A 23,778-nucleotide genomic window follows, 5' to 3' on the forward strand; every position below is an offset into this window, starting at 1 on the left:
TCAAAGAAATTAATTAATTAATTTTGGTGTTAATAAATTATAATAATTTTTTAAATCTCTTGTAATTAATTATCATCATAAAATGTATTGAAAACAACCAATATTTATATTCAATCTTATAATATTAAACAATATTGTAATTAGATTGTGACTTCAATAGATTGAAAGGGACTGGAGAAAAATTATATTGATATTCACACTGAGACTTCTATTATACTAAAAATAAATAACACAGTATAAAAAATTGTATATTTTTTAAATAATAAAAACTATGAAGAAATAAACCTATATTAACACGCGAATTTCAATAAATAGTTTGTAAGATATGGGAGGTTCTTATATTAGGCGTATGCCATTTGACTCTAATGTTTTCCTAATTAGAATATTTATATATAAATGTTTAAACTAGTATACAATATTTACAATTATAGAAATTTTTCAGAACTTAATTAATCTTCAATCGTAATCAAGAAAACATCTATCACATCTTAAATTAACATTAGCTATGCGTTCACAAAATAATTCGACAATAAAACATAAAATAGCAAATGCATATCCAATCAGTAGCAATATAAAAACACCGATAAGATCTTCAAGTACAATTTGATGTTCCAGTTCTTCTTGTGGATGATCTTTCCTTTTGATCATTATCGTTGACGCTTCAACATCCAAGAATCTGTTTGTAATTCCAGCTTCGAATGCTCTAAGAATTCTAAATGAAGAATTTTAAAATAGTTATTCGTTATTAAAGCTTTCTTAAGCTTATATTATGTTAAAATTTTATTTTCTTAGTAAGTTTGCATACAGGAAATCTATATTATAAATTAAACATTCGTTCAGTTATATTCCTGTTATATTCGACTATTAGTACAGAATTTGTATACAGAATATTTTATATGAATATTCTGATACAGATTAATTTGGGAAGATGAATATTAAAAAGTTTTTTCTGTATATATGGATGTTTGTGTTTACGTGTATAGGAAACAATTTTCTCCGCCCAATTTGAAGCTTAATAACTCCTGTGCGTTTTTGTCGTAAATTTCTGAAGGGAGGTTATGTATTAGGGGATTAATGGTATCAAACTTTTTGGTGGTTAAAGGTTGACGGAGTGGGGAGATAGAGAGAGGTCATGATTCATGTCTCCACTAGGATCGGCTTAATGACGATTATACTCGTTATTAGCATTTACAATTTTCTATAGAACCCATTCCCACCCTCAAAATTAAGCTATTTGTCATTTTATAATCATTAATAATATAAAAAGTGTCTAGTAAAATATCATAACAGATGGCGCCACGCACAATTTTAGATGTTGCCGGAAAAGTTATACTACTCGTTGCTGGATTATTATCTGAGTATTCATTGCGTCAAAAAAATGTGTGCTTTTGTTCCATTCATATGATTCTGTAATCCGATAGTGCAATATTTCTTTTAAGATATTACACGAAAAATACAAACAGCAGAGCTTTTCATTTAAAGGGATTAAAATTATATATATGAGATTGGGATCACCATTACTGTGTCTTCTATTAACTTAAAACTGTTAACGACTAAAAAGCAGTTAACAAAGACTGGAACTAAATTTCCAAAGACACATTGGAAAAATTAAAATTTATGTAGACAGAAAAAAGGAGCATATAGAAAAGTTCTATCTTCGTGGCCGTTGTAAACTGTTGAATTAAGTGACATTTTGAATTATTTTAAAGTGGTACTCATCATGTTTGAATATATTATAATATTAAAAAATAGAAATTTTAAAACGTTCTTATTACAATTACAAACTAAAATATTTCAATCCTTTTATAAAATATAGGTAAATTATCAATACAATTACATAAAATAAATTAATATACGGATTTAATTTCATTTGTTTTTGATTTTAAAAAAAAATCTTATTTGCTATCATGAAACATTACGTTTATCATCAGGTACATATCTAAATGAAAAAAATAATATATATTAAATAAACAATATATAAAATATGAAAATTTACAATTTCTGAAACTCCTTTTTCAATGGGAAATCTTTACTAAAAGATATACTTGAAGGAAATGAGAAAATTCCTTCAGACATATGATAATTTTCTGGCCCCGCTTTCAAAACAGGATACTGTATTAAATGACTAACGAATATAAAAGCATATTTTTCATTCAAGACTTTTTCAAGGGCTTGTCTCATATTTAGGCATCGATTTTCATTCTTATTCATTACATTCCCTAAAATTCTTAATAAGCCTTCGTGTGAATTCTGTAAAAATAAATGATAAGTATAAAAATTTGTTCTTTATTAAAAGCGAAATTTGTTTTAACAAGCTTACAAGGAATAAAGCTTCGTTTGCTGAACCTTTCATCGAACCGCATTCATATTCTCCATTTTCAACTTTAATTGCTAATTCTTCAAATTTATCAAGTACGTCAGTAAAAATGGGAAATGACAAATGAGAAATTAACATTCCACTGTAAGCAGATAATAAGGCAACGAAGCAAAGTCTGGAAAGCCCTATGATACATCTACACTTTGTTAAAGCATTTTCCATGCCTGAAGCTAAATTAGTAATTATAAAACATTAATTTTAATTTAAAAATTAGTTTTGTATGATATGCACAACATACCTTGTCCTATAAATATCGAAAACATCCACCAATAAATTTTCGAGAAATATAAGTAATGATGAATTTCATTCTCTTCGGTATGAACTATCCCATATATTACCACTCCAACTATCGTTAAACTGATGAATATCCATAACCATAACTGAAAATAAATGGTTCTTAAATTGTATTGATATAACGTTTTATTTAACAATTAGATTTTATTAAAATATACATAAAATTATATTTATGTTTACTAGGGTTTCTCATTTCTCGGTCTTTTGGTTATTCCGGGATAAAAGTTAACTGCTTCCCGGGATCCCGGAAAATTCCGGGACAAAATTAATTATTTTTAAGTTATACAAAATATCTTGAAATCAAATTATATAATTATTTTTCATTTTTTAAAGTAATTTAATACGTTTTGCAACTTCCAAAATCATATTAATAATGGTGTATAAGATATATATTAAAAATTACCTTAGAATTACGTAGAAATTTTTCAGAAATAGAAAAAATGTATTGAAGTTTGCTGGAAACTGCATACAACAACATCAAAAATGCCTTTGTACCGAGAATGTTCTTTCCGATTCAATTGATATGAGTGGAATCGTGTTTAATGCATTTAAGAGAAAACAAATGTTATGTGTTTTTTCACCTGTAGCCTGGAAAATTTCTAGTTAGTTTTCGAGATTGTAATACTTCCTTTCCTCTCTAGTATTCTTGATTTGTCTACCTCGGCTTCTTTAATAGAGGTATCAAGCTTATAGCCCGATAATTCGGCAATTCGTTTGGCTTTAATAATTAGATTTATGAAGAAAAACTTCATACTTGCAGACTTCATACTCGTGGTATCCTTGCCCAATTTGCACAACTTGGCGTTACTGAGTTATTGAAGCTACTGGGCATGGTTAAAAATTAAGACAGCGTTAACACAATTATTCCATATATTACGGGTTCTAACAAGTAAAGAATTTTCAGAGTCCTGTCACAAATAGGCTAAATATTGATTATTGATAATCTGTGACATGCCATAACAAAGAAAAATTTTAAAAAAAACTAATAAGTAGGTTTAAAATTAATATATACAAATGTATTCTGACAGTTTATGAGTTAATTATACTTTCTGTTTGTAAAATTTCTTCAACCTTCACACAAAATAAGAAAAAACTGAATTTTTAAGAAATTTTCGGGATTTCCCGGGTTAAAAAATCAACCGGGATCCTGGGAGTAATGTTCAAAATAACCACTCAGTCGGTTTAACGAAACACAAAGTTTATATTTACAATATAAATGTACAAAATGATACAAATTAGAGTTACAATTACTTATGCACAAACACTAGTCCAACCAACAACCGACTATTCCCGTACAAATTCGTCGAAAGAACTCCTTACGATCAAAACAGACTTGTAATTAACAAAACCTCCGAGTCAGGAACAAGTTCGTACTCAACCACTGGGGTATACTTTCCCCAGATTTCCGTAGCGTCCAACGAGAGAGACAGTTAGAACTTCGGTAACAACGATCCTAATCCGATCCGATCAGATCTTCCCGATACGAACTTCTGTTCCCGCCGAAACTACTGCTTAAATAGTTTCCGGCGTTTGAATCGTCCGCCAATCAAATTTGAATGTTTCCACAACGTCCGGCCAACGGTCATTTCCCGCCAGCCAATCGTCCGTCTGTCGTCGACTTGAAACTCAACGGTTCTTCCAACGGTCGTTTCCAACGACCGTTTATAACGGTTTTCCGCTATGAAAGTTCGTTATAATAAAACAGGGCGGAAATCGCTTGCCTACGCGATTCCAAACCCTACACCGGGATCCCGTTTGAGAAACCCTACTGTTTACTGATACGGGTACAATACATGTTACAGTACAATACTTTCTTGTAGGTATAATTTTATGTAGATATTAAATGCAAAAATTCTGTAAAATATTTTATCTAATTTTGTCTAATTGAGCAAAATATATACAGTTTACATCAACTCAACAGTCAATTGATTCACTAAAATAATGTTCTTTAAATATTTATATTTATGCTGTCTTCATCTATTTTCGTGAGTATATAATCACTGTTTTTATCTAGAGTAGAAGGTCTTAAGAGAGATTTGGCTTAATGGGAATGGAGTGGAGGAGAAATTCACTTTCTCCTCCACTCCATTCCCATTAAGCCAAAGACCTTTTTTGGAAGACCTTCACGGTCTTCCAAAAAAGAAAATTTTTAATAGTTTTTTAAACGTTAAAGGATCTAAATACTCTACTGCAGGTTCTATATAAAGGTTAAATGAAGAGATTTATTAATTATAGATTTTGAGTACTTGTTTAGACTGCTTCGAAGGAGGAATTACTAACTTTTGGCGAAGAAAACTGTTTCCCAAATGCACTAGATAAAACGGTGATGTATAATAAACACGTATAAAAATTATTTCTATTTAAAAATTTAGAAAATATTAAAACTTACACAGCAAGTGCATCAATTATCATAAGTACTGTATTAAAAGTAATATTTATGGTTAAACATGCGTGCCCATGATCAAGAAATTATTTTAAATTAACATAACAATACCGTTAAAATTTAAAAAATGTCTTTATTTTAAATCATTACTGTTTAGATCGATTCTGATACCAAAATGGAAGTTACGAAATTAATATTTTATGAATTGTATTCATTTATAGTAGACAGCATGTCACGTAAATATCTCTTCGAATTTTCACACAAAAATAGTTATTAATTTTCTTTTAGCGAATTCTTTTGAGTTCATTTTTATCAATACTTTCTCGGTTGTCATATATAACAGAGGGGAAGTATGGAATCGGGCAAAATATAACTCCCTTCCAAAAAATGTTTTACACATTCGAACTCAGGGGACTTTGAAATGTCGAGAAATGAAAAATATTCGGGTTTTTTTTCCTATGTGTATGGATGTTAATGTATGTGGAGATACGATTTTGATCACCCTCTTTAAAGTTTAATACAGTGGGTGGCCAAATTATTACACTCAAACAAAAATTTGTCACTATCTGTGAAAGTGGTGGCTGTAATTAATTTATTATTGGAAGAATGTTATTGTTTTTTAATTTACTGATTAGCCACTTTATCTGGCAACCTATTCATTAGTATGGTAACACAAATATGTATTTTTTTTTCAAAATGGCGGCCGCTAGTGTCAGTGCATGTCAAAAATTTTACTGTGCTGGCTTGTGAGAAGTCTCCAAGAAAAATCTTGGCTTCAGTGTTATCAACTTATTATTCGGTAAGTATTGGATTTTTTACATTTAGGATTATTCCAATACTTGATCAATTCATTGTGGTCATGTTTTAGTTAGTTTTTTTATTGTTTATTTGGGTTGTCAACTGACCTAACCAAAAAATGTTTATTAACAGATATGGGAAAGTGTGCTGGCCTCACACCAAGGAGAAAAGCACGGATTTCGACAATGTTATGGCGTTGTCAATATAACCAATGTCAAATTGCTGATTTGTGTGATGTATCACAGTCCATTGTGCGTAATATCAAGCAAAAACTGGACGTTGAAATACCGATCAAGGCGAATTGAGTCAGTAAATGCAGTCGAAAACGCATTACAACACCTCAAACTGAACGAAAAATACGTTGCATTACACTTGAAAACTGCCAAAAGCCTCGGCTCATTATGAAAAAAATTCTTAATTTAAAACAGAGTACAAATATCGGAGCGGACTCTCAGGCGAAGATTTGTAGAGATGGGACTGAAATGTTGTCGACCACTAAAAACCCAAAACTCACTCCTGCCATGAAGACCAAACGTCTGGCTTGGGCCAAGGAGCATCGACACTGGACACAGGAAGACTGGAGCAAGGTTTTTATAACCCTAATACAAGAATACACATGTTTAGAGTATTTTTCTTTATAAATTTATACAAAAACAATTTCTTCCAGGTTTGTTTCTCGGACGAGTAATCAATACAGATTCTTCAAGACAAAACCAAGTTTGTTCTGCATGAAAAATTCAATGAAGACTGCATTGTGGAACTAGTAAAGCATTCTGCTTCAGTGATAATATGGTCTGTCATCAGCAGCAAAGGGACTGGAAGGCTGTATATTGTCCAAGGAACTATGCGTCAGGATCAGTATAAGAAAGTTCTGGGGGAAAAATTAATCCCACAGACAGCAGAATCGTTCCCTAATAAAAATTTTATATTCATGCATGACTCATCAAGCCAAATCTATCACAGAATACCTAAAAACAATCAGATTAACACCCTAGACTGGCCAAGAAACTCGCCTGACTTGAATCCTTTAGAAAATGTATGGGCAGTCCTGAAAACTGAAATTTCAAGAGATAAAATTATAACAAACAAAAGAGAACTGATTGAGAATATCATTAGAGTATGGCACAACACTCCAAAACTCCAAGAAGTAGCCATATCATGCATTGAAAACATGCCACACCGCATTCAAGCCATCATAGAAGCTAAGGGCAGAGTAACCAAATACTGAATAATATGTATTTCTCTTTTAATACACTATTCAACCTATCTACACATGTTTCATTTTTATTCCTAAATACACTTACTAGTATTAAAACGATATATAACAACTTTGAAAACCATATAACTATTGAATTTCATAACTTAAACCAACAAAATACAAATAAATAGTTTTGAGTATAATAATTTGGCCACCCACTGTAACTCCTGTGCTTTTTGCCGAAAATTTCTAAATTTTCCAAGACGGCGTGTTTATTAGGGGGATTAATGCAGTTAAATTTTGATGAATAAAAGTCGAGGTGATGAGGAGATAAAGGGGGTCGTGTGTATTTCCAATAGGATCAGACTTCATAACGATTTCACTTGTTATTAGCATTTAAAATTTTTATAAAGCCCATCCCTACCCTCAAAATTAAGCCTTTTGCCATTTTATAGTAGCTCAAAATAAAAAAGATTTAATAATATATCATAACGGATAGCGCGACTAACTTATAGGAATTTCGGGGTATACTAGCCGTTCAATCTATCCTATAATTCAGATTAATCAAGTTCAAGTTAATCATATTCGACTGTGTTTAGCAAACCGAAGAAAATAACTAAAATTTAAAAAAAAATTAAAACATAATCTAAAATAAAACACTTTTTCTATGAGTTATATGTTACAAACTAAATGAACAAAGCATTGAAATACGATGATATTCTGCATAATAAAGTCTCTATTTAATAAGCAATTTTGGCGACAATTTAATATTGCATGTGGAAATTCAATTACAGTAGAGCGTCGATAAGTGGAACCAATTGGGGACTGGGGTCCTTCCAGTTAATGATTTGTTCCAGTTTCCGACTTTGTACGAAAAAATACATTAACCTGTCCGATGTTCAAATTTTTCTCCGTTGCGTATCGCTTCCTGTTTAATTTTTCTCCGTTGCGTGTCGCTTCGTGTTGAATTTTCGTCGATTTTAAGCCTAACGAAAATTTTTATAATAGTCATCGAGGCTATCGTATCGTTAAAAATTATTTCTGCATTTTGTACAAACAAAATAAATATATTAAAAAATATAAAAAACATGAAAATTATACTTTAGAAGTAAATTTAGTATCAAAAACATTCGATTCAGCACGACACAGTCCGACTGAAAATCGTTCCATTTTCCGGCCATTCCACTTACCGACGTTCCACTTATCGACGCTCTACTGTATATTATATTGAAAAGTATCGGTAGACATTAAATTTTCATATGTACAGTAGACCTCCTATAACACGGTAATACCTTCCGTGTATATGAATCCGTGTTGTACGAGTCACTTAAATACATGAGCCAATTATAGCCCGGCACGTGTGCAGTTTAGGCGCTACGGCTGTTTGAAAGGTTTTCTTCCATAAAATTAATCGATTCTAGACTAATTTGACTCAACATTTCCAAATCACGTATAATTTTTTGGGAATAAAGCATATAAACTACGCTTTAAACAAAAAATTGTAGAATTACTTACCGAGTGTGCACCGTTCGACAACGCCATTGCTTAAGCTTGTTTTCGTCGCGTAAGCTTGTTAAATTTTGCTACTCTATCCATATTATGTAGACGAATATAATTCTTAATACACAAGAGAGCAGAACGACTAAAGACGGCGGGCGCGTGTTTCCTGAGAAGTTATTTTTCTGTGAAAAATTCGCTGAACTTTGGAGACGTCATTAATATAAATATAATCTTTATGGCCGTTAAATAATAAATGGTTTTTAGTAGGTCCGCTGCTCGTTTAAACTCAAAGGTTTGTGCAATGTCCGCTATTGGTCTAGATTCGGCCAATCCTGTCGCGACACGGGGCGACGATGAGGTTTTACCGTGTTATATGAGTCTCTTTTTGCGTGTTATACGAATCCGTGTTATATGAACCCGTGTTATAGGGGGTCTATTATACTTTTTTAATATACTGAAAATTTGACTATTATCATTATTGTGGCCATATATCCTATGTATGTAACAGCAAATGATATTGACAAATCGGCGCATTTTGTGGAAACAAATATAAATTTATTTATTTATTTAGTAAGCAGAAAACAATAAATATATTCCTTACTTGTTTATCGAATGGCCTAATTATTGCAGTTTCTTTAGACAATTTGGTTGGAGCACGAACAATAAAATTTGAAGTATAATAAATGTAAGGCGAACCAAAATCGACTACTGTCAATCTGGAAGTTGTAATGAAGGCGTTTGGCACTCCTATATCTGTTCTCTAAAAAAAAAAAAATAGATTTAAATTTAGATCAAATATTGCGTTAAAAATTATAATACATAACTTTTTAATATTAATACCGACATTATTCGCTACCATTCCAATCATTCCAGTCCACGCTCCACTTTTATTTATTACTCCATATTGTAATTCCAATGGCAAAACTGCTTCGTAACTAAAATTTATGTATAATTTTATATATTTAAAATTATCATATAAATAACAAAATAATGGATCTTAATTAATTCATTTTAAAATATATTTTATAAGATCATGTTAATGAATTGTTATCAATAATATAGAAATAAAAGTCTCTAATTAATGGAGTTAAATAAAAAGTGCTTTTTCAATGTTAAATTATTAAAAATACAACAAAAATACATTTAAGTAAATTAATATATTTTAAATTGTAAATAAAACTTTTATTTCCAATAATAGCATACAAGTATATTGTTCTTCAATTTGCAGCTTATAATTTTCGAGTCTAATTTTAATTCTGTTATTAAGTAAAATATTTAGAAAATTAATTTAAAACCCACTGAAAGACTCATTATGTAATTCTTCATAGGGTTTGAGATTAGGCTTCGATCTAGTATTTCCGTATAGTGTCCAAAAGAGCATGTCTTCCATCCCGGTGTGAATGTAACAACGGAATTGTTTATGTTTATCAACCAACGTCGTAAAAGAATTTTGCCTATTTTTCCAATTTTAGAGACCCTCTTTCTAAATTTTTAGTAATACCGATTAAAAACAATTCAGAAAAACGAATTAGAATAAAAAATTATCCATTAACTGTTATAAATCTCACAGCATGCAAAAGAAAAGACGAAGGGAATGACCGTCGTTTCCTTCTTTTTCAATAGTATTAGATGACAGATGCTACTCTATCCATATCATGTAGACGAATATAATTCTTAATACACAAGAGAGCGACTAAAGAATGACCAATCATGCTGATCGCAAATTACCTCAACTTCCTCCGGAACAAAATCATGATTGGTAAAAACGAAGAATAACATAAAAGGAAATGACGGAAATCAGAGACTTAGAGACTTAGTGAGGGACTGAGTGAAGGAGAAAGAGGACAAATAGGTGAAGAAGAAAGAGAGAGAAAGTGAAGGGAAAGGCGAGAGGAAGAGAAATCAAAAAGAAGAGAGGAAAAAAAAGAAAATTAACACAGTATTCAGAAAAGAAGTCAACTCCTAGAAGAGAAGACAACTCTTTTCCTGGTATGTTGTGAGTCCCGAAGTTCAGATCCCTCCCGCTATGTACCAACCGTTTTTCAAATAGAAATAGGCTAACTCCCTAAAACAGATTTTGTACTTACTATTAATTTAAACTAAGTTCGAATGTTATGTTTCGTTTTTCCATAATAAATTTTCTCTTTTATTCTTAAATTAGTTTACTTGACTTTGCATTCATCCTCCTGAGAAGCTCATTCCTGGACTTCCTGGAGTGACTTTGACCTTCGCGCCTTAACTATCTGTCTTTCTAGGTTTTTTTTTTTTTTCTTGTCTAAACTGGTGGCAGGGTTCTACTCAAAACTCCCATAATCCAATTTTTACGGTCTCCCAAGTCCCCACAAAATGAGAACAAAACTTCCTCTCAGAAAACCAATTAAATACATAATTAAAATTGATAAAATTTAATTTATATGAATCTCATTATTTTTTGTATAAAAGATTATCCTAAATTTTCTAGTTAATTATTATAATTCAAAATGAGTTAGAAATTCCATTATTACATTGTTTACAGAAATATACGCCTATAAATATTTTACAGAATACCTGAAATGTAACTTTTCTGCTAATATATTTAGAAGAGAAATATCAGCTCCTCCAATTACTTTCGGTACTTCGATCTCCATATTCCATACGACAAAAGGGTAACTCTATTTTTGTGTATAAAAAAAAACATTCATTACATTTATTAAATATTAAAGAGATGCATTTATTAATGAATTGTATTGCTTCAAGTGCAAGTGTTGTACATGTTTTGCTTCCTCAGAAACAAAATGTCTACAGCACTTGTACACTATATGCTGCGGCATATAGCCGAGATTTTAAGGTACAACTCCAGAAGAAAAACCAATATTAAAAGGGACAGTATAACTTTTGCAACGCTTTTGAAATTTATAACTTTGTATTGATCGCGGCCTATAGTCAACGTTTTGAGTAATATCAAAATATCTTGCAATATTTTTTTTAGATTCTAACAAGATTTAGATTTTAAATTAATACCTTATTTTTTAAGATTAAAATCTATATATTTTTTAAAAGTTTTACTTTATTTGTTTTATTTAATTTTACTTACCCCTATTGTACTAATTAAGAAATACGGGTATATCCGTAGAAATAATACTTGTAAGTAAAATATTGCTTACAGAATTTTTATTCTATTTTATTGAAATAATTAATAAAACATTTTTAAATACAATATTGAAATATCGAGCAATTATGAAACATTTACTTTAAGTTAAATAAATTTTTAAGTGAATTGTGTCTCTTCTGCAGTGTTTTCTGTAGAAGAATGGAAACAGTTAACATTTAATAATAATAATTACTATATACTAAATGTACAGTAAAAGTACACATCAGGCTGATGTATAGAATACTGTTTAATAAGGTAAAATAAGTTTACCAGATTATAATATTTACAATAATCAGCAGTATATTCTTATATCTGTATATTATATCTGTATATTAAGAACGGTAAATACGAGATTTTTAATTAAAGAACATTTCTATATCACTTTTTGTACTAGAAAAACAAAATACAGTCCTTCGATTTGACGAACTCCAATTTAATGGACTTCGGATTTAATGGGCAAAAAGTTTCTATCTTAAAGAAAACATTTATAAGTTTTTTTTTAATTTACATGCCATTAATTAAACTCCAAACTTGGAGTTTAATTAGAAGAATAAAGTTCGAATCTGGTTACATTTGATTGCAGTGTGATAAGTCTTCATTAATAGCCAAATTGGTAGCTACGATATATTGATAGGATAAAAATATATATAATAATTAAGAACGTGAAGCATTTTATAACGAATGTTTAATATTACTTATTCTCATTGAAAATATTTTAAAATCAATTTTCTATATAAAAAGAAATTACAGCATATAAAAGTGCTAGACCATAATTTAATGTACAGTAATTAAGCTTTTTTATACATTAATTTAATGGTTTATTATATATTATAATTTACAACTACAAGTAAATTGACAAATATTAGTTTAACAGTTGCAATAAGCAACTTACCTGATTTTCTATAAATAGTAAACAAACAAAAAGTTTACTAAAATTAATTATCTTAATAATCATAATGACATTTTTATTTTTTATTGTTTTTCTAGTTAGTAATTTACCTACTTTTTGTAAAAAAAATTCAGGTGGATAAAATGCACAAAAAAAATAAATTAATAAGTTCATTATATTGTTACATGAACTGGAAAGTAACAGCAAACAAAAGAATAAGAAGATGAAGAAATAATTCCAGGAAACTAAATTAAAATAAATTTCTGATGAAATTAAATAAAACCACTTACGTAAGAAAGGTGATTAAGAAGAAGAAGAAGAAGATCGACAGACTGCATGAAAACAATAATATATCATCAGAAAAATGTTTGTACTTTATATAAGTAAAGTCGTATTTTCAACTTGTTGGAAGTGTAAATAAATAGGAGTGACGTGTCAAGAAAGGTGCACAGGGCCGCTTAATTAGTGAAGATTAAAAGGTTATCTGTATAGGTACAAATATTCAATGTTCGGTGTTTATCTACTTTTCTACTTACCACTCCATTGCTCTTTGAAGTTGATTAATAAAAAAGAAACTAATAATAAATTGTATTTAAAACTCGGAAGATCAATTTATTAAATGCAAGTTATGTGACATTGCCAAATGCCTCAACGCAGAATCCGAATATTCTTGTAGTACATCCGCCATTATTAATTTTTACGCGTATCCCGGTTGGGATTAGCTGTTATATATAAATGAATACTTTTACCATAATAAATTATTTTCATTCCATAATTAAACAATCTGTTTAGGAGCAAAAGAGATCTTTCAAGCATTGCATCAGTGTATGGTACCGTACTGTTCTACCGCTAAAATAACCGAAACGTAAATATTTATCTAGCGTCAAAAGATTAATTTATTAAAAACGCCACTGGACAGAATGCAGGAATAGTTGGTACCCTGAATAGTGAGAGATAGCTGAACATTCTAAACATAATGGTGAGAAATGGCTTGATGTTTTGTCAACAGTACCGTACATCTACAGCAGATTTGGTGCCAGCACGATGGCGCGCCACTTCATTCCTCGTCAGTGGCTCGCAAAGCGGCTTGAAAACCGCTGGATAGGACAATATGATCTGTTCCATAAACTTTATTTTTCTCGTCTGTACGACCACCTAAAAACATCCGTATATGACGCGTTCTCAGAAGCACTGTGTGATGTTGGCGAACTGGAGAGACGGATATAACAAACCTGCGAAAGGGTAACACCAGGAATGCTACCTGCCATCCGGAACGCCACACTCTACACTCTACACTCTAAATTTTTGTATTACCGTTAAAGGCGGTCGTTTTGAAAATGTTCTGTAACAAAAAAAAGCGTACGTTTTTGATTGAATATCTGTAATGCTGCCTTTTTTGTTTACCGCGTATAATTAGAAATTATTTGTATGCTAAGCTAAATCGTTTTAAATTGCTCCCCTTCGGTTATTTTATCGTTAGAACAAGTTTGCACCACATGCATACACGCATGAAATGCTGAAAAGATCTCTTTTACCCCTGGACAGATGTTTAAGTGAACACTCTATATTTAAAAGTAAAATTTATAAGTATAGAGGCCTATATAACTACAGTCGTATATTTATAAAACAAAAATTATGCGAATTCATTCTCGTTATTGAATTATAAAACTATATATGTGTGTGTAATAAAATTACTTATCGATTTTATACACATTCATTAATATCTATAACTATATACAAATTCCATGTTTATTTAAAGGTATTAAATAGGAATTAATGCTTACTTAATTATGCATTAAATTAAAATGAATAATTTTCTTTCAGTTTTCTTTTAAGAAGAGATATTTTATGATTAACAATCTAACTATTAAGAAAATTAGAGGAATTAAGAGGCACAGTACAGTTCCAGTTTAGTAAATAAATAACTTTCATTAAAATTCTTAAAATCGTAAATATATTAATAATAAAATTTATAATTTTTTATAAAATTAGTTATTCTAGTATACAAATAATTAATTTTTATAGGTACATACAATAATAAAACAGAGAAACTTACCGGTAAAGCCGCTACTTTAAAATGGTAACGTTTCGTTTCTGTTCCATTTTCTATAAAATTTAATTTTTATATATAATTTATAAATAAATGTATGCGCTATTAAGAAAGATTAACTTACTATGTATAATTCTACAATTTGCTATGTAAATTTCATTTAAAATAAGGCTAAATATTATAAACGATATCGTCTTCATCATTGTCACTGAGTTTATTTCTTTCTTCAATGTTACTCTACAACAATGTATAAATCTATAAACCGTGAACATATATACGAGTATATATATATATATCTGAATAATGTAATTTTATTAATTTTTCGATCAAGTAAATGCTATTTAAATTATTATAAATTTTGAATCCTCTTTAAAGCACGCAATGTATAGAATATTTTTACTGTTATCCTAGTAACAGCACATATAATAACTTTAAATCATTAAAAATAATAATAGTAGTAGTAAAATTATATTGTTTAAAGAATAATTTTCACATAATTTTTTTAAAATTATATTTTAACATGAAATAAAAGCTGTTGATAGAAGCTTTATTTTCAGTTTATTTTGTATGAATGAATTTTAGTCGTAGTTTTGAAAAATGTTTATTGATGTCTTGCATAAATAAAGGTAGAGAAAATCCTTATTGATTTCATAAGGTATGTTAACATAAGGATAAGATATCAAGGTGTTTTCAAGGTGGAAATCTGAATCCAAGTTTTATATCCTAAATATTTCACTAATTTTTATATAAATTTATTCATTGCTACGGAAAACAAAATAAAATTAATAAGTGACCTAATTAAAAACAAAAATTTCATTCTATATTTTCAATATGTTCAATATAAAATTAAATTTTAAAATATTGATGAACAGTGCAAGAAAACAAAGAAAATTTAATTATTAATATTCATTTTTTTTAGTTTTTATGCTTGAACTAGAAATTAGATACTCTGTTTGGTGAAATTAAAATACGATAACGATAGATTTCGTTTAAATTAATGATTAATTAGCATAACTTTTACATTAAAATAATATAAGTGTATTTCGCAAGTTATCACGATTGTATATTCTTTACCTACAGTACATACAATAAAATTTTATGTTCTATTTTAATCTTCGCTTTTACGATTCTAATAAATTTCCTATTGTGATTATACATTTGTAAAATACCGTTTTTACGCCAAACTGTGTAATATTTTAAAGCTGAAACTAATTTTTAGAAAGGTTATCTCAATTTCAGTTTATAGAAAATGGAACGGATCGCTTTACAGCGACATTTTAATTATGTACTGTATTAATCAGGTGGTAAGTGCGTAACTAACTGTATATTTTTTCTTACTAAACCGTATAATCGAAAAAACCTGAAAATTTTTTATCTCTTTATTTATTACACATTTATGATCAGCAAAATAAATTTTTTTATTTATGAAAATTTTATTATCCGAGAGAGATACCAGACCATATTGTTTTGGATAATCGCGACTCACTACATTTACAATGAAGAAAATTAATATTATTTTTAAAAAATATATCTTATTATAAAATTATTTCAATTATTTTGAATTCATGAATAATGACGTAAATTTCTTTTTCCTTTCAAAAAACAAAAAACAAATTATATCTAATTATAAGTCTTAAAAATTGATTTGGAAAATTGTTTTAAAAGACTGATTCAGAAGCAAATTGTGGTTTATTAATAATAAATAAGCTTTATTTTTGCAGCGAAGAAAACAAAAATAATAAATTATGTTTACATTGATTTTTATGGAACAATTTTTTTAAAATATTTTATTAATAGATAACGAAATTTGCTATCGATTAAATACAGATATTACTGTCATCAATTATTACATATTCCAAATAAAAATATTTATGTCAAAATTAATTTTAGATAGCCTTTATTATTCTTTAATTACATTATACATTATACAATATTAAAATTAATTAAATCGATCTCCTTATAATGAAATTAATATGTGCACCATATAGGCTATGTAAAATATAATGAAATTATATTTTACATAGCCTATATGGTGCACAAATTAATAGATGTGCTATTTATATTATGTGATATTATGTACTACTCGAATACTTAATTTTAAGAACTAAGTATTTTTGGCTAGTATTTTCTACATTCTATATTAAGGATGGTCAACTAGATACTCTATTGCTAACGGGAAAAGTATGTACAATGTACAGTATCAAGACAATACTAATTTGAGATAGAGAGCATATATTTTAAATTAAATAAATTTAAAATATGATTAAAAGTTGCAGCCCGGCTTTTTGACACTATCACAATAAATAATTGCTCGTTTAAAGTTAGAAAATTGTAATCTTCATTAGTAACCTGTCTTGGATATGTCGAGCCTCGTCTCTCATCACCCGGCAACTGCTATTGTGGGCCTGGCCGAACCCACGATAAATATGGAAAAACGCCTTCTTACTGCCCACTGGACATAAAGAATCAAAAATAAAAGAGTTCAATACAGAATTTTTGTGTTAATAAAATGTTTTATTTTCTTATCTTTCACAAACTAAAAGTAAAGAACTTTCTATTATATTGTAATTGCAATTTTAAAAATTTACTATAATGGATACACAAGTAACAAGCATTTAGGCCTAATAGGATAATTATTCGTTCCTTATGAAACAGACTATAGGCATTTTTAAATAGCAAATTATTAAGCAAATCAATGACCATAATCCGATGTAAGAAATTACAACAAATTCTTATTTAGAATTCAACTACTGTTACGTTGATAATTCCAGTTTACTCAGGTTTGTTATGCAATTGGTAAGAAAAAATCTTGTTTCCGTGTTAGACAGGTTTCCAGCTTATAACAGTATTTTACGTAGAAAATTGTTTCGTTCTTGGATTTATCTTAAGATTAGGTAGGTTTGTAGAAGGTCCGTTTTAGACAGGTTATTGATCTACAAAAAAATAAAGTGTATTTTATTCGGGAGATAAAATATACTTCAATAACCTTTATTTTATAGCTAAATATTTAATATTTGTTAATATTTAGAATAATGAATAATAATTTATTATTTATTTGCATCGAACATAACAATACATCGCTTGAAAAAGTCGAAATTAGATGGCGCCAAAGTGTAAAGTTTTCTTAAAGTCCTGTATATAAAAGTAATTTCACGATTTTCCGTGGCTTGTGCCAACAATTGCTATCTATGATTGGTCGAGAGAGAGTCACATGATAATAGGATGCCATTTTCTGATCACACGATAAAGGTCACTGCTGCTTGCGTGTGGGTTTAACATTATTTCGTGCTTTCCTGCTTTTTTTTATTTCGCGCATTAAGTATGACCTCTTTTTACCCGCTTACACGTGTTCGAATCGTGCATCAGCTATGTTAAAATTGTTTGCAATTCTATCCGGGAAATAAAATAGTGACAGAAAAAATAAATATGAGTTTAGAAAATTTTAACGTACAGTAATACTGTATAGTTTAATTACTTAAAAATTAATATGTAATATTGCATAAATCACATTTCTCTGTCTTTGTACGTATGTAAACAAATAATTGATGCAGTATAAATAGAATATATATATATATATATATATATGAAAATTTAATATCAAGTTTATCTGTTTTTATTAAATTGAAGTTCTGGAGGGTGCTCTAGTGTACTATATACTATATATGTACTACATAGGAAGGTACTATGTGCTACAAATTTCCCGGATATCAAAAGCAATAAACTTTAACGCTTTAAATACAAAGGCAACATTGTCCACAGCTAGACATCAACTCTCTTTTGGGATCATAGTGAATGTATATAAAATATAATAAGTATACCAAATAAAAGTTATATATAACAGCCCATTATCTTCTCAAAATACTAAATACTGTTTTGTTTCATAACTTATAGATCATTAATAACCTTACATACTGTGCACAAACGTATTTCTAGATTCAAAATAACTACAAAGTTATTTAAGAGAGTAAAATACTTTATTTGTTAAAATTTAGGGCTATATATGATATGAAATATGTCCTTTCATACAATTAATTACCAAAATATCCTAAACGAGTTTAAAATACGAATCTGACAGTAATATTAATAACTTTGATATTAATAATTTATTGAAAACTTTCCGAAGGATTTTTTAAAGACATTTTGTATCAAATTAGCGGCTAAGTCTAGGTCATTATTCCTTCTTGAGGGCACTAACAAGACCTTTACCGTAGTAACCACCATGGGTTCAGGAACGAGTTTAAAAATATCTATGATAGATCGTCTTTAAAAAATGTTTGAGCTTCTTGACCTAAACTCTGAACCAGGTTACCAAAGCAACAGACAGAGATTTAACGCCTCGGCCGTCCAGCCAGCCATCACACCTATCATTATAAGTATACAAAAGCAGTCCCTATTATATTGTCTACACTAACCAATTATTACAATAGTATGTAAGTGTAGATATTATATTATAATAGATTTATATTATTAGAATTTTAATGAAAAATATCGTATTACATATAAATACAAAATAATGTATGGAATGAAATTGTTAGAAGATCTCAGTAATGAAATAAAAAGAAAAGTTTATTTATTCACTTTCGAACTTAGGCAATAATCATTAATGTTTTTAAAATAAAATTTAAAATAAAACAAAATGAAAACAGACTTATACATTAAAAAAATTAAGTATACAATATATATTTTAAGAAAGCAAAAATTCTATTTATAGTTTTTTCTTAGAAGCAATTTATCTCCATTTTATAAGGGGATAAAATGTGGTCTCTGCAACTGGCTTAGAAACAGCTCTCCAGATAAAGATATTTTCGTTAATGACATCAGCAGTCATTTGATTGCCGATGTCGTGCTTCTCAGAAGCTCATGAAAACAGGTCTCTGTGTAATGTTTAGAGCGACATTTCTCAATCTTTTAAGAATGGCGAAGAACTTTGATGTTTTTTCACTATACGGAGTACCAATTGTTATATTCGAATGTATTTCTATACATACTGTACTGTACATATATATAGTTAAGTCTAACTTAATGCATATAAACTAAGAAAGTTAATTTTAGAATAATTTTTTTATTGAACAACGAGCAATTATTTTATTGTAACATCGTCAAAATGCAGGGCTGCAATTTTTAATCATATTTTAAATTTATTTAATTTAAACTATATGTTCTTCACCTCGAATTAGTAGTGTTTTGTCTTTGTACATCATACTTTTCTGCTAGCAATAAAGTCCTGTCGGTCATGTAACTCCTTTCAGGGGAAAATTTTTGAATTAAAACAACATGTTCCAGTTCAAACCACAAGTTCATATATAGTTAATCCGGACCTCCTACCCTAAGCTTTCCATATCGGATCTCAATTTTCATCTATCTAACGCCATTCTCGAGATTAAAGAATGGCATACAGACAGTCGAACGACAGTAGGAATTTATAGGTCTACAATTTCTTTAAATTGCAGCCCAATAATGTGAACTGGTTGAAAGACACTAGTTTAGAAAAGGGCAAACATAACAATTTGATTCCTGCATTCTGTTTTAAAATTGAATGATTTAATCAAAAGATATTTACTAAAGGTCTGGCATTACAAAGACAAAATGCGAAAAATAATTCTTCTGCTAACTAACATAAAAGATCGGATCATCGAAAACTGTATAATAGGGAATAAATCATCCAACACCTGTTGCCGAGATAATGTTTATTAAAGAAGCATTAACGTTTTCGACTTACAACGATAGGCCATCTTCAGATGTAACAGAAATTCGAACATATTTAACATTTAAATAGCAGAACGTTCGAACGCTTTTTACATTTAAATTTAAATAGGGGCTTTGCTAAATTATGCTTAAAACAAATCTAATCGAAAATGTTCTGAATACCGAAATTAAATATTTTGTCATTTGTTTGCTGAATGAAATTCGATATATTTTAAAACTCTCATAATTCAAATTGCAATATTTTATAATTATTATCCCCTGAAGTAAATATAATCTTAAAGCATATCATTTTGAGTACATATGGATACTTTATAAAATTCTATAATGCTTATAACACCAAATAATATATTTTATTAATAAAAATCGTAAATAAATGAAAAATAAAATGCTTTTACCTACAATTATATGCTCAGAATTTAGCATTTAAAATAATATGATAATTTAATGGTTAATAAACAAATATATGTGTGAAAATATTGCAAAGATTACTTACAACAGAAGCAAACTCAGTGAAAGGTAGAATGACATATTTACATATTGATACATTTATTAACCTTGACCCCTAACGATGATATCTGAATATTAACGTACCAGAATCTATATTATATAGATATTACATATTCACTATATTTGGATCTAGTTAATAGGCCTATAAAATAATTGACGTTTAACATAACAGGGAATTTAAACAGAATAATTCTAATTACAGTATACTTTACCTTTTAAAATTGAAAATAAGTAAACATAAATATAACTATTACAGATATTTATAATTTCAAAAACAGTTATATTATATACTTAAGGTAATATTGTATTAAAATTATTTAAAAATTTACATATTAATATGTTTAAATTATTTAACACAAATGAATTAAGTACTAAGAATAGTGAATTAAGTAAGTCTATAATTACTTTAATTTACAATTTACAAGATATTTATACACAAATTTACAAAAAATATTTATAAATTTACAATTTATATATACTAGTCCCATTTTAAGGAGTTGTTGCAACGGATTCATCATTTTGGTTTGTTCACTATCACAACATTAAAAGTCAAAACGATGTTGAGGTCTCTTCTTACACACAATTCTCCCACCTTCTCTTAACTCAGTCCCTTCGTGTCCACTGTTACACAATCCCCTAACTTCTTTTAGGCCGTGTTCTCTTGGGCATTCCCATGCTCTAACTTGGGTTGTATAATTCTACGATTCACCTTCTCATTTCTTCTTCCTATGATATAACATAGACATACCATTTCACGGGAAGAGAATCGACAGTCTTTCCATTTGAAAGCCTTCTGATCAATTCGTTTCAAACCTTTGCCTTCTTTGTAATGTCATCTGCCAGATTCTACATTCTCATCTCCATATTTTCCCGTCTTTTGGTTTTTAGTAAGTTTAACTAAACATCTAAAATTTATAAACAGTAATTATTAAATTTTCTGTTTGGAAAATAAAAATTTTAATTGTTCATTCTTATTAATTTTCTCGTGAATCTGAAGAATAATTTTTTTGTTGTTCAAACTGATAATACATCAACAGATAAGTTAACAGTAGACTGAATACCTGTAAAAATATTAAAAAGTTTTAATATTTATAATTTTTATGATATAATATAGCATAATTTGCCTTTAAATTAAACTATTTATTAAATTTTACAATTTATTTTTAATTTTACTTTATTTCAGAAGCTATAAAATAGCATTACATTTTTTTTAAATCAGCAATTAAAAAAGTTAATTTTAATTAAAATACAATTATTTTATGTTAAATACTATTTTAATTATTTACTAAATATCATCCTTATAGTAATATTTATTATTTTATTTAAAAAATAATGCTTACAGCAGTTAAGGTATAGGGGGTAACTGTAAAAATTCCCATACAAGATAATCCAATAACCGGTCCTTTTAATCGATTTAAATATATACTAACCTATAAATATGTTAATTTATAAATTTAAAAATATAATTCTTAGTTTTTAAATTTAAAAATATAATTTTTAAACATTTATTAACATACCTGAATTCTTTCTCTAGATGGTATTTCTCTATCAGCTAACTCAATAAGAGCATTTCGTATTTTGTATACCTAATTTAATTAATTATTTCTATACATTTTTGTTTATAATGTTTAATAATAACAATATATTATGTTTTATTCATTAATATTTAATGATAATTAAATAAATTAATATTTTACTTACCGTAACAGATGCCCATCCTGCGAAGAGAGTGATAGAAATTATTGATAAAAATGAAATATTGGCAATGATATAAATGATAACTTTAGCTGCTACTTTTTTATGATGGAAGAGTCCTTTCAAACACAGAAATAGCAAAGGAATGAAAAGTACATATAACTGGAACAGGATATATCGAAACAAAATGTCAACTGCACCCATCATTAAACAAACGTTGTAATGGCGATTTTGAATGGATTTTAAGCTGTTAATTTCATTCATATTACGTAAAAGATAATCAAAATGATGATAAACTTCATCAAATTTCTTTTTCATGGCCAAACAAACAACGCCTATATACATCTCTATCGAAACTGTTATCAGACTCGCATAGAAACAGTAAAGAAAGATAACTGTTGAGTACAAGAATGCTTCAAATTTTTCAAAATAATTTACCAAGGATAATAATAATTTAAACGATATTTTAAGAAAAAATGAGCTTATTAATAACATAATAATGAGAAGAAGAATCTTACATAAAATATATTGAACTTTAACTATAAATCTTTCTAGCTTTTGTGAATAGGAATTGGTTATCTTGTTATAAGTTTGCATCCAAACTCTGTTTGTTTCTTTCTCTGATTTTGTAGGTAATGATGTAAAATTAAAAATAAAAGTAATTGATGCTATGAAGAAACCATAATAGAATGCAATTAATAATATATCGTTAATACTAGAATCGAAAATATTACGGAATGCAATCAAAATTGGAAGATCATCATAAAATCCAAAGTATTGCATTAAGAACAAGATAAAGAAAAACAAAGAAGTAATGAATAGAAAAATCGTAATAAATATACAATAATTCGCATTTTTTTTATTGCATTTTCCTACTTTCAGACCACTTAATCTCATAATACCATAAATATTTCGAAGAAGACATGGCCAACACATGAAAATAATTTCTTTTGATCTTGCTCGTGAATGAATGCAATTACAGTTTGAAAATTCCATAGTTATTTCCTGCTATATTCTACTAAAAATCGATGGATTTTATCACCATACAAATTCTACATCAAATAAAATCGTAATTAAATTCACCTGAGGTCTTTTCCTAGTGTTCTTTGCCGTTATATTCACAACAGTTCAAAATTAATTACCAAAATTAATAATTGCGTGAACATTCTTTTAATTGCTGTCGTTTTTCTTATTGAATCCTTAATCCTGGCTACTCCAGTAAATCCTTTTAAATCCTGAATAAAGATCATC

The 23,778-nt window shown here is 28.5% G+C and overlaps 2 protein-coding genes across 2 annotated transcripts; both read right to left on the reverse strand.

The window, feature by feature from the left end:
- Positions 1 to 417: 417 nt before the first annotated feature.
- LOC136978169 (probable glutamate receptor) lies at positions 418 to 14,657 on the reverse strand. The gene is made up of 8 exons (XM_067273820.1): positions 14,626 to 14,657; positions 11,098 to 11,201; positions 9,395 to 9,485; positions 9,152 to 9,310; positions 2,616 to 2,757; positions 2,321 to 2,547; positions 1,997 to 2,250; positions 418 to 712 (listed from the first exon to the last, which is right to left on the reverse strand). Exons 2-8 carry the CDS (start codon positions 11,175 to 11,177, stop codon positions 457 to 459), a joined length of 1,209 nt encoding a protein of 402 aa, XP_067129921.1. The 5' UTR covers positions 11,178 to 11,201; positions 14,626 to 14,657; the 3' UTR covers positions 418 to 456.
- Positions 14,658 to 21,782: 7,125 nt separating this feature from the next.
- Positions 21,783 to 23,310, reverse strand: LOC136978156 (uncharacterized). The gene is made up of 4 exons (XM_067273809.1): positions 22,534 to 23,310; positions 22,350 to 22,418; positions 22,173 to 22,262; positions 21,783 to 21,893 (listed from the first exon to the last, which is right to left on the reverse strand). The coding sequence occupies exons 1-4, from the start codon at positions 23,308 to 23,310 to the stop codon at positions 21,807 to 21,809; spliced, it is 1,023 nt and encodes a 340-aa protein (XP_067129910.1). The 3' UTR covers positions 21,783 to 21,806.
- Positions 23,311 to 23,778: the final 468 nt, after the last annotated feature.

Source organism: Centruroides vittatus, unplaced genomic scaffold (assembly GCF_030686945.1).
Source record: "Centruroides vittatus isolate TY-2023 unplaced genomic scaffold, ASM3068694v2 contig_5, whole genome shotgun sequence".
Lineage (NCBI taxonomy): Eukaryota > Metazoa > Arthropoda > Arachnida > Scorpiones > Buthidae > Centruroides > Centruroides vittatus.